This window comes from Rhipicephalus sanguineus, chromosome 2 (genome assembly GCF_013339695.2).
Source record: "Rhipicephalus sanguineus isolate Rsan-2018 chromosome 2, BIME_Rsan_1.4, whole genome shotgun sequence".
Classification (NCBI taxonomy): domain Eukaryota; kingdom Metazoa; phylum Arthropoda; class Arachnida; order Ixodida; family Ixodidae; genus Rhipicephalus; species Rhipicephalus sanguineus.
This window is the reverse complement of record NC_051177.1, coordinates 228,302,263-228,314,762: the sequence shown is the minus strand read 5'-3', so window position 1 is coordinate 228,314,762 and position 12,500 is coordinate 228,302,263. Positions and strand designations below refer to the sequence as shown.

General features: G+C 52.0%; 1 protein-coding gene across 1 annotated transcript; it reads left to right on the top strand.

Moving 5' to 3' along the window:
• The first annotated feature begins 10,125 nt into the window (after window positions 1-10,125).
• LOC119382271 (uncharacterized protein K02A2.6-like) lies at window positions 10,126-11,031 on the top strand. Its single transcript, XM_037649976.1, has one exon. It carries the CDS (start codon window positions 10,126-10,128, stop codon window positions 11,029-11,031), a length of 906 nt encoding a protein of 301 aa, XP_037505904.1.
• Window positions 11,032-12,500: the final 1,469 nt, after the last annotated feature.

Sequence of the window (12,500 nt, the reverse complement as noted above, 5' to 3'; positions counted from 1 at the left end):
ACAGCTTTGCGTCATCACACCGCTAAAAAAACCGTCTGCCACACACGCGCGCACCAAAAAACCGTACTCAGGCGCAGGAAACATGAGGCAAGCGGGCTCACACGCGCGGTCACACACAAGGAAAGACACGAGGAAGCACACAAAAATGCACATGGACACGCATAAATCCTGAGGCGACCGCATAGTAACACGAACCGGCGTCTGCCTTGAGGACCGTGCTAGTGGCGCCCTCACCCAAAACAGCTGCCGCTCAGCCGACCCGCGCTCGCCCATTGACGGCGACGCGACGCAGCAGGCCGCACCTGTTTTTTTTTTTTTATGTAGCGGCCGTGGTCCTCGACTGTCGCCATTGAGCATTGTCGCCGACTGCTGTCAAATAAACACCTCAACAAATTGGTGGAGAGTCCTGTGCTCCCATTCGATGCCCCTGAAGCTTAGATCCCGTACCCTACCAACTATCGTGTCTCAAGACGCTGCTCAGAAAACGCCTCCTCCCACAACGACCCGCCCCCCCTGTGTCCCCAGCATCCGCGACCCTCCTATCTTCACCGGCGCGGATGGGACCGACGTTGAGGATTGGCTTGCGATGTACGAGCGTGTGAGCGTACCCAATAAATGGGACGAGGCAGGTAAACTCAGCAACCTGGTTTTCTACCTCGCGGGTGTGGCGGGCCTGTGGTACAACAACCACGCCACTGATTTCCCCACGTGGTTTGCTTTGAAGACCGCCATCATCGACGTGTTTGGCCGCCCAGCCGTTCGTAAACTGTAAGCCGAACAACGTTTACGTGAACGAGCTCAGCAGACCGGTGAGTCTTTTACGAGCGACATAGAAGACGTCCTGGACTTGTGCAAGAAAGCCGACGCAGCCATGCCTGAGTCTGACAAAGATCCGCAACGTTATGAAAGGCATCGACGACGATGCCTTCGCTATGCTGCTCGCCAAGAACCCTTGTACTGTGGCCGAGGTGATCGCGCTCTGCCAAATCTATGGAAGAGCTGCGCCGGCAGCGGTTGCTGACCCGTCGACCTCCATCACGCGACGCCGATCTCGCTGGCTTGTCGGCCATTTCTGATCAGTCTGCCTTGCTCGCCGAGATCAAGTCTTCGTGCGCAAGGAAACTGCCCGCCAGTTCTCCCTACTGGCCTTGCCTTACCCGCAGCATGTTGAACAGCCGTCGACCACGCTGCTGCCTCCCTTACGCCTGCCCTATTCAGCAGGCAATCGCGGAGGTCATACCGGAATACCACCAGCCCCCTCCGGCGCCTGCACCGCTTAGTTACGCGAAAGTTGGAGCCAGGTCACCCCAAGCGATCCCTGTGGCTGCCCCACATACTTACGCCGAAGCCGCCGCCAGACCTCAGGCCTTCGACGCGAGTGTGCCGGCTGCGTTTGCCGACGTCATAACTAGGCCACCGATGCAGCCCATCATGCAGTCGTATCAGCAGACGCATCGTCCACCGCGTCCTGCGCCATGGATGTGTCCTACCCCGGCGAACAGATGGCGCAATTCTGACAACCGCCCGATCTGCTTCGCGTGCGGTTGCGCCGGTCATGTCGGCCGCTATTGCAATCGTGTGCAGCAGCCTCGTGTCGCCTCAACCATCCCCAGCCAGTCAAGACGCCCGTATTACGTTTCACGGCCGCCTATGTAACCGTCGTCTCGCCCAGCTCCATCTACACACCGTTCGCCGTCACCACGACGCCCATCACCGTCACCGATGCGGCCACGTCCGGTCCCACGTGACCAGGAAAACTAGTCGTCGCATTCCACGAGGCAAGGGCTGCGACGCTATCGAACTGCGAAAGCCCTCAGCGAAGCTCATCGAACGTGTTAGACGTGATTGTGGACGGCGTTCGCGCGTCTGCCCTTATCGACACTGGAGCCGCCGTATCCGTTATTGACGCCAAACTTCGCCGATTGCTGCGAAAAGTGAGGACGCCACTGCCCGGGCTGTCCCTGCGTACAGGCAGCGCCCAAAGTATTCACCCTACAGCGGTTTGCACAGCCCGCGTCATGATTAAGGATGCTCTGTACGCCGTCGAATTGATCATAATTCCAGCGTGCTCTCACGACATCATCCTAGGATGGCATTTTCTCTCCCACCACGACGCCGTGATTCATTGCGCACCAGCCGAAATAGCGCTCTCACTCTAAAAAGACAGGGCGTGCAAACACGGACACAAGAAAGAAGTCAGGACACCATAAACGCCGACTAACAACTGAAGAGACGCACAACGGCTGAAAAGAAAGAAGGCACGAAAACTTATCTGCGCATGCCCATCCAACAGGCGAACCTATCAATCCGGCACGCGTGGCGGTCTACGTGGAAGATAACTGTTAAGGCATTTGATTTCATCTTTATGCAAGTTAATCGACGGTTGGCTCACGCATGCGCTACCACTATTCTCGATATGCCATGCTTCAATCATCAGGCGCGTTTCTTCATTTCTATGCCGGTACAACATTGCGCATTCATCAAGTTTTGGCGTGCACTTACAATCTCGACAATGTAAGGATAGATTAGAAGGTGAGCCTCCTGTTAGCGATCTCTTATGTTCTAATAATCTCTGGTTGATGCATCGGCCCGTCTGTCCTACGCAGAAGCGGCCGCAGCTAAGAGGGATCTTATACACCACACTCGTACGGCAATCAGTGAATTTGTTGGTGTGTTTCACGAAACAAATATCGGTCCGCTTCTTGTCTTTTACTCCCTCATTCTTCCTCTGCGCAGCGGCACAAATCTTACCTAGCTTATTGGCAGCCGTGAAAACAACATTAACGCCGTATCTAGTTCCTACTTTCTTTAGCCTGTGAGATACGCGATGAATGTATGGTATACCTACGACACGTTTCTTCCTATCGCTTTCTGCAACCATGCTCGGACTTAACACAATAGACTTCTTTAAACGTTCAGCGACCGTGGCCACTGCATCACGAGGATACCCTACATCTAAAAGACGTGTAACCTGTGCGTTAAAGCTGTCACTCATTTTGTGCTCACACGATTTGGTGAGGGCTGACTTAAGGCAAGACATGGCGATGCCGTTTTTTACAACCTTCGTGTGCTTCGACGAAATATTTAACAGCGGTTTCGAAGATCTAGTAGAATACTGCCAGCACACGTGGTTCTTCTGGAACGTTAAGGAAATGTCTAGAAATTGTATTGCATTATTCTGAGGCACCTCTTTAGTAAAGCGCAGCCCTCCTCCATTTAATTCAAATTTTTCGCTCACGGAAGTTACCACCTTTTCAAAGTCCTCACCGATTACTTGATTTTTTGTAGTGGTGAGGACTTTAAAAAGGTGGTAACTTCCGTGAGCGAAAAATTTGAATTAAATGGAGGAGGGCTGCGCTTTACTAAAGAGGTGCCTCAGAATAATGCAATACAATTTCTAGACATTTCCTTAACGTTCCAGAAGAACCACGTGTGCTGGCAGTATTCTACTAGATCTTCGAAACCGCTGTTAAATATTTCGTCGAAGCACACGAAGGTTGTAAAAAACGGCATCGCCATGTCTTGCCTTAAGTCAGCCCTCGCCAAATCGTGTGAGCACAAAATGAGTGACAGCTTTAACGCACAGGTTACACGTCTTTTAGATGTAGGGTATCCTCGTGATGCAGTGGCCACGGTCGCTGAACGTTTAAAGAAGTCTATTGTGTTAAGTCCGAGCATGGTTGCAGAAAGCGATAGGAAGAAACGTGTCGTAGGTATACCGTACATTCATCGCGTATCTCGCAGGCTAAAGAAAGTAGGAACTAGATACGGCGTTAACGTTGTTTTCACGGCTGCCAATAAGCTAGGTAAGATTTGTGCCGCTGTGCAGAGGAAGAATGAGGGAGTAAAAGACAAGAAGCGGACCGATATTTGTTTCGTGAAACACCAACAAATTCACTGATTGCCGTACGAGTGTGGTGTATAAGATCCCTTTTAGCTGCGGCCGCTTCTACGTAGGACAGACGGGCCGATGCATCAACCAGAGATTATTAGAACATAAGAGATCGCTAACAGGAGGCTCACCTTCTAATCTATCCTTACATTGTCGAGATTGTAAGTGCACGCCAAAACTTGATGAATGCGCAGTGTTGTACCGGCATAGAAATGAAGAAACGCGCCTGATGATTGAAGCATGGCATATCGAGAATAGTGGTAGCGCATGCGTGAGCCAACCGTCGATTAACTTGCATAAAGATGAAATCAAATGCCTTAACAGCTATCTTCCACGTAGACCGCCACGCGTGCCGGATTGATAGGTTCGCCTGTTGGATGGGCATGCGCAGATAAGTTTTCGTGCCTTCTTTCTTTTCAGCCGTTGTGCGTCTCTTCAGTTGTTAGTCGGCGTTTATGGTGTCCTGACTTCTTTCTTGTGTCCGTGTTTGCACGCCCTGTCTTTTTAGAATGAATACTTACCAACTAGCTCAGCTCTCTGTTATTCTAGAGCTCTCACCATTCTCTTATCTGACGCCGGCTGACAGTCCATCATCTGTGAGCAAGGTACTCGTCAAAGACGACACCACAGTTCCTGCAAACTTGTCAACGGCGGTGTCCGTCTACTGCGCCTGTCTCTCCGACACCGTTGCACTCCTCTCGCCATCTGACCGTGTTTGCACGAGCAAAGGCTTGCTAGTGCCTTTCTCGACTGTGCAAGTCACTCAGGGCAGCACGTCAATTTTTATTATCAACCCATCTCCGTACAGTATTACGTTGGTGTGACGAGAATGTCTCGGCAGCGTGGAACCCCTCGAAGACGCACAAGTTATGGACGAACCCGATGCCACGCACGGCCGCAGTTCCAGTACGCTCAGTCCTGTTTCGACGTCTGGTTCATCACCCGCTGACGTGTTTCGTTCCTCCATAGCTGACAACCTTACGCAGGTCCAGCGTTCCCAGCTTCTGGACTTGTTGGAATAATTTCGCTCTTCTTTCGATGTCGCTCAAACTTCTCTCGGCCGCACGTCGGCCGTTACGCACGGCATCGACACTGGCACCCACCTGCCACTGCGGCAACGTCCATATAGCGTATCTCCCACAGAACGCCGTGTAATCACCGAGCAAGTCGACGACATCCTTCGACGCGATGTTATTCGACCCTCTAGCAGCCCCTGTGCGTCTCCTGTCGTTCTTGTTGCAAAGAAGGACGGTTTTGTGCAGATCTGTGTGGACTCAGACGACTCAACAAGATCACTCGTAAGGACATGTGTCCACTGCCGCGAATAGACGGCGTGATTGACAGCCTACAAGGAGCAGAGTCCTTTTCATCAATCGATTTGCGCTTAGGGTACTGGCAAGTACCTATGGCTGATGATGCTCGACCGAAGACCGCCTTTGTCACGCCCGACGGCTTGTACGAATTCAACGTCATGCCGTTTGGGCTGTCTAATGCGCACGCCACCTTCGAGCGCATGATGGATACTGTTCTGCGCAACCTGAAATGGCACACGTGCTTTTGCTACCTCGACGACGTCGTCGTTTTCGCTCCAGACTTCACGCATCTTCAACGCCTCCGGCATGTGTGGACGCGTTTGAGCGACGCTGGTCTGCAATTGAATCTAAAGAAGTGCCGATTTGCAGCACGGCAGCTGACAATACTTGGCTACGTCGTGTCCAAGGACGGAATTCTCCGCGATCCGGCCAAGCTTCGGGCCGTGACAGAGTTCCCAAAACCTATGACCGTCAAAGAACTGCGCAGTTTCCTAGGACTGTGCTCCTACTTTCGGCGCTTCATTCGAAACTTTGCAACTATCATATCGCCGCTGACGAAGCTTCTCGGAAGTAACGGGCCCCTCCATTCATGGTCGTCATAGTGCGACGAGGCTTTCGCGAAGCTCCGTCGTTTCTTGACGTCGCCTCCCATACTACGCCACTACGACCCTGCGGCCCCTATGGAGGTACACACAGGCGCCAGCGGTGTTGGCCTTGGCGCTGTCCTGCGCAGCGCAAACCAGGGTTCCCTGAACATGTCGTGGCATATGCAAGTCGTGCGCTTACTAAAGCCGAGACCAATTACACCGTCACCGAAAAGGAATGCCTGGCGATCATATGGGCCCTTACGAAGTTCCGACCTTATTTGTATTGTGGCCCATTTGATGTCATCACCGACGATCATGCGCTATGGTGGTTGTCGTCATTGAAGGACCCCTCAGGCCGCTTCGCCCGCTGGGCACTTCGCCTACAGGACAACGGTATCCGCGTGCTGTACCGCAACGGACGCCAGCATGCTCACGCCGACGCACTCTCGCGCTCACACTTGCCTGACGACAATACCCATAGCTCCGTGTCTCACAATGCCGTTTTTTCTATCGACATTCGCACCATCGCTACTGAACAGCGCAAGGATCACTCGATTGCCTCACTGATAGACTTGCTGATTGATCCATCGGCAACACCATCCACTCCCACGTTGCGTCGTAAAGCCCACCATTTTGCCGTTCGCGACGACCTCCTCCACTGACGCAATTACGGCGACGGCCGCCAGTGGCTTCTCGTAATACCCCGCAGTCTACGTTCTGACTTATGCGAGTCGTTCCACTCTGATCCGCAGTGTACACACTCTGTGGTATCGAAAACCTACCACCGCATTCGCCAACGGTACTTTTGGCGAGGGATATACCGCTACGTGCAGAAGTTTGTTCGCTCCTCCATCGATTGTCAGCGCCCCAAAACTTCAACGCACCTGTCGCCGGCAGGCCTGCAGCCTCTACCTTAGACTTGTATGGACCACTTCCTCTAACGTCGGCTGGTAACCGCTGGGCCATCGTCGCTGTTGACCACCTTACGCGATACGCAGAAACTGCCGTACTGCCAACGGCTACAGCGCGCGACGTTGCCTCCTTCCTGCTGCACCAATTGATGCTGCGCCACGGTCCACCCCAAGAGCTGCTCAGCAATCGACTTCGTGTCTTCTTGTCGGAAGCTGTTGAAACCATTCTCAAAGAGTGCAACGTTGTAAACCGGAAAACTATTGCTTACCACCCGCAGACGAATGGCCTCACCGAAAGCTTTAACCGCACGCTCGGCGACATGCTCCCGATGTACGTCGCCGCCGATCACACCAATTGGGATGCGATTCTGCCTTTCGTAACCTACGCTTATAATACCGCCCCTCAGAGCACTACTGGTGTCTCACCTTTTTTTTATTGTACCGCAGGCACCCGTCGCACACAATCGACACAATCCTTCCACACAAGCCGGATCCATCGGAGTGTGCGCCTATTTCTGACACAGCCAGGCTTGCTGAAGAGTGCCGCGAGCTTGCCAAGACATTTACGACGCATGAACAAGAGCGACAGAAAAGGATTCGTGATGGCACCACCACTTCTGCGCCCACATTCCTCCCTGGAGCGCTCGTATGGCTCTCCGTCCCTACCACTGCAACTGGCCTCTCTTCTAAAGTGCTGGCCAAGTACAATGGCCCCTACCGTGTCGTCGAACGCACATCCTCGGTCAGCTACCTGATCGAACCAATTGAACCACCTTTGGACATGCGCCGTCGAGGGCGCGACATTGTCAACGTGCAGCGCCTGAAGCCCTACCATGACCCGCTCATAGTGACAAGCAGTTAGGTCGCCAGGCGGCTCCCTTTTCGTACCCGGGGTAATTGTAGCGAAGCGTTGGAAGTCTGTAATGGGTCGCCCTCTCGAGCGCTTTCTAATGGGTCGTTCCCTTCGGCTGTACTCTGACAGCATGCTGCTCGCGCTCAGAGTCCGCGCTCTGTCTTGATTGTCGCCGTTGTGCTTCGTCGGCTAGTGCCCTCAATGAACGCCTTTATAAGACAGACGTTCTGGACGAACACGACATATCCTTTGTGGCACTGCATCCGGGAGAAACGTACAAAAATGCTGCCGCACCGAGCCATTTGAGTACCCAGCAGAAAGAGCAGATAGGCAAATTGTTAGAAGAATATCAAGATGTATTCTCTGACATGCTAGGCAAAACGAGCGTCGTTGAATGCAAATTACGGCTCACAACAAAAACACCAGTGAATGTGCGCCCGTATCCCATACCTTTTGCTATTTAGGAAGCGGCCGAGAAAGAAGTACAGAAGGCAAGGCATCTTTGAACCTTCTGACTCACCGTACCAAGCCCCTATTGTCGTAGTAAAGAAGGACGGCACTATGCGGCTAGCTCAATCGAGTTGTCGTTATGGATGATGAGCCCATACCACGAGTGCATATGATGTCTGCGAAACTGGGCCAAAGCCAGCATTTTTCGAAGTTCGATTACGCGAAGGGCTATTGGCAGGTGCCGATGAATGAAAAGTCGAAGCCTTTCACAGCGTTCCAGTCATCTTCAGGGCTCTACCAGCTTTGGTTCATGCCTTTCGGAATCGAGACCGCAGCTGCAGTATTCACTCGGCTCATGAGACGAGTGGTAGCAGGAATACCTAACATATCAGTCGTCACACCACATATCAGTCGCCACACGAACTTGTGACGAACACATCGCAACGCTTACGCAGTTCCTACAGCATATGAGAGCTGCGCTGTTGACAATTAAACCCTCCAAAAATGAGGTTGGCTTCAGATCAGCTAAATTCCTGGGTCACATTGTCGGCCATAATCTCCTTCGACCCCAGATAGAAACATTAGACAAGATCCAGGCCGCAAAAAGACCACAAACAAAGAAGGATGTTCGGTCGTTTCTAGGCCTAACAGGTTACTACGGAGACTTCGTGCCCAATTACGCCGACATGACAGGCCCATTGAGTGAACTTACCAGGAAGGGGGCGCCGAACAAGGTTACCTGGGAAGAATCTCACCAGCAAGCTTTTGAAACGCTGCGACACCTCCTCTCCTCCAGTCCAGTATTACGAGCTCCAGATTTACAGGAGACTTTTTGTGGCATCGGAGACTACGATCATCATCACCAGCAAGCAGCGCGGCTCGCCGGCTGCGTGTTCGGCTCGTGACGCTCGCGCTACGAGTGAACTCGGGTTTGCTTTATTCCATGCTGATGTGGAATAAAGTGCCACAGATGTTTTGTTAATTGAGTGGCGTGCTTTATAACACTGGCGACGAAGACAACGAGGACCCCAACGAGTCCTGGACCCGCAGAGCCATGAGCGTGGGACGGCCACCAGTGTTTGAAGGAACGTGGTCAACGTTCCGAGTTCGCCTGGAAGCGTACTTCGAAGCGCAAGACATCACGGACGCGACGAAATGTCGAGCGGTGTTAGTGGCCTCGCTACCGGACAGGGCGATTCGAGTGATCCAGGGACGTTGCCATCCGAGGCAAATCGACGCACTCAATTACGACGACGCCGTAAAGCACCTCGAGGAGTACCACGCCCCGGAAGTCAACGAAATAGCGGCAAGTTATGCTTTCTTCACGCGATCACAGCAAGAAGGAGAGAGTGTACAGGAATTTATTGCCGAAATAAGGCGGCTAGCAGAACAATGCAATTTCGGATCGTCTCTCGAACGCAAGCTGCGAGACCGAAAGTGTGTGGAGTCTTGGATGAAGATGTGAGACGACATCTGCTGACCTTGAGGAAGCTGACGCTTACGGAAGCAGAGGATTTCGTTATCTCAGCCCAAAACGCTGCCGCTAATGCTAGAAGCATGCAATCTGCCGATCAGAGTAGCATCCACTTCATGCGGCCGCAGAACCAACCAAGAGAAGGGCAACCGAAGGGCGAAAGCATGACATCTTGCCAGAGGTGTGGTAGTGAAGCTCACTCGAACGAGCAGTGCTATCACATCCGTACGATATGCCGCCGGTGCGGTATACGAGGACATCTCGCTCGAATGTGCCGAGGACAAACTCAGTGGAAGCCCCGTGGTGCTTACGCCCTGTCGGCAGCATCTGATGACAGCTCGGGAGATAAGAAACTTTACACACTAGTGGCTCATAAAACGATGGATGGCCGCATGGTTAAGCCAATTTTCAAGGAAATCACTTGGGATGGTGTGTCTGTTACTATGTTGATCGATACGGGGTCCCCCGTGAGTGTTATCTCAATGAGCCTGTTCAAGCAGCACCACTCTCAGACTGTCGTGTTTTTTGGGAGAGCTTTCAGTGATTGGAGAACTGCACACGAAAGCAACCTGTGAGGGACACGACGTACACGGCACCCTGGTTATCGTCGATACTCCTGGACCAGCGCTACGCGGAAGGGACACGATGAAGGCGTTTAACAACTGTGGAGTGGCCATGATGATTCCAAATGTCGTCGCAAACCTCAACACGCGCAAGGAAGACCGCACAAGCCAGCAACTTCAGACCTTGCTCACGGAGTTCGAAGATGTGTTTTCGCCAGGTTTAGGACTATACAAAGGTCCACCTGTGAAGCTGATCTTGAAAGAAAACGCCACACCCCGCTTTTGCAAAGCACGTACAGTGCCATATGCTTTGACGACCAAAGTGTCCGATGCTTTGGACCGATTAGTGGCAGACGGCGTTATATCACCGGTTATGGCAGCAGAATGGGCGACGCCGGTGGTTCCAGTAGTTAAAACTGATGGGTCCATTCGACTGTGTGGCGATTTTCGGCTGACAGTGAACGTGGCCACCGTGACTAAGCAGTACCCATTACCTCGTGTGGACGACATCTTTGCACGATTGAATGGCGGTGAAGTATTTAGTACACTGGATTTGACTCAAGCGTACAACCAGCCGCCCCTGGAAGACGAGGCCAAGAAGCTGACTGTCACAAACACTCACAAGGGCCTATTTTGCTTCAATAGGCTTCCTTTTGGAATTAGCTCAGCTCCGGCCATCTTCCAGAGGCATATGGATTCCCTGTTCAAGGATCTTCCGGGTGTACAAGCCTATCTGGATGACATCATAGTGGCTGAAAAGCGCAATGACACTTCATTGCTAAAGCAAGTCCTGCAGCACTTACGTGACTATGGGCTCAGGCTAAACATCAAGAAATGCAAATTCAGACAAGAAGAAGCCAGCTTTCTTGGACATCGAGTCGATGCTAATGCGCTCAAACCGAAGGATGACAACATTGAAGCAGTTCTCCAAGCACCGGTCCCCAAGTCGGTGAGCGAACTGAAATCTGTCTTGGGATTAATCAACTAATATGCCAAATTTTTGCCGAACCTTTCCACAGTACTGGCCACTATATACACTCTGCTAACTAAGGGGGCTGCGTGGAAATGGCAACAGGTACATGAGGAAGCGGTTCGAAAGGTTAAGCAGGCCATACAAGCGTCAAAGTTTTTGACACACTTTTACCCTAACAAACCTTTGAAGTTGGAATGTGATGCTTCACCTGTAGGAGTGGGGGCAGTACTTTCCCATCGCATCAATGGCACAGACTATCCGATAGGATTTCGCTCCAGAACTCTGTCCAAAGCAGAACGAATATACTCTCAGTTAGAAAAGGAAGCGTTGGCCCTTGTATTCGGCGTGACGCGATTTAAGGACTACTTATATGGCAATCACTTTGTTTTGGTGACCGACCATAAACCCCTGACGGGTTTGTTTAAGCCAGAAAAAGCCATTCCTTTCATGACTTCGGCAAGGATTCAGAGGTGGGCACTTCTCTTGGACAATTACCATTACACATTGCAGTATCGCAGGGGAACAGAAAACTCGAATGCTGATGCCTTAAGTCACCTGCCATTACTAAACAAACTACACGATACCAGCACAGAATCCGCCAGAGTATGTCCTGTACTCAGAATGCTTGGAGAAAAAGGCGATTAGTGTCAGAGACGTGGCACATTTTACACAAACGGATCCTTTGCTGCAGCAAGTGAAATGTTGGATTAAGAAAGGCTGGCCGAAATTTTTGTCCGAAGAGCAGATCCGCTTCCGGCCATACTTCAGTAAGAAGGCTGAACTCACGTAGTGGCTTAACTCACGTAGTACCAAGACTTAGTCTACTGGGGACACCGCATCGTGCTTCCCACCGCTCTAAACCGACGTATCTTCTCCATGGAACGCACCCAGGCATGGCGACCATGAAGAACATTGCAAGATCCCTGTTTTGGTTTCCGGGGCTAGACGGTGAGATCGAGCGGTGGTGCGGGTGTGTCCTGCTTGCGTACAGGCTGCAGCGATGCCTCCAGCGCAAACACCTGTACCATGGCCCACGACGGGAGAGAAATGGAGCCGGTTGCACGCTGACAATGCAGGTTCTATTGAAGGACACATGATACTGGTAGTCGTGGATTAAGTGGATAGAAGCAGTCCCAACGAAATCTGCAACAGCACAAGTGACAGTGGAGGCTCTCAGGGCGATGTTTGCAAGGTTCGGTCTACCTCCTACTCTGGTCATGGATAACGGACCTCAGTTCCCGGGCTTCCACTTCCGCAATTTCCTGGCTCAGAACCAAGTAAAACACTTCACTACAGCGTCCTATCATCCACAATCAAATGGCTTAGCGGAGCGGGCCGTAAGAACGTTGAAGGAGGCTTGTAGAAAAACTATGAAATTCCGCCACAAACTCGAATATCAGGACTTCTGTTCCGTTATCGCCGCACGCCAGTGAAGGAGGGTAAGTCACCAGCGGAGCTCTTGCTGGGATATCAAATAAGAACAA

Coding starts and splice junctions, on each gene's coding strand:
- LOC119382271 (XM_037649976.1), top strand. CDS start 10,126: ATGAAGGCGTTTAACAACTGTGGAGTGGCCATGATGATTCCAAATGTC.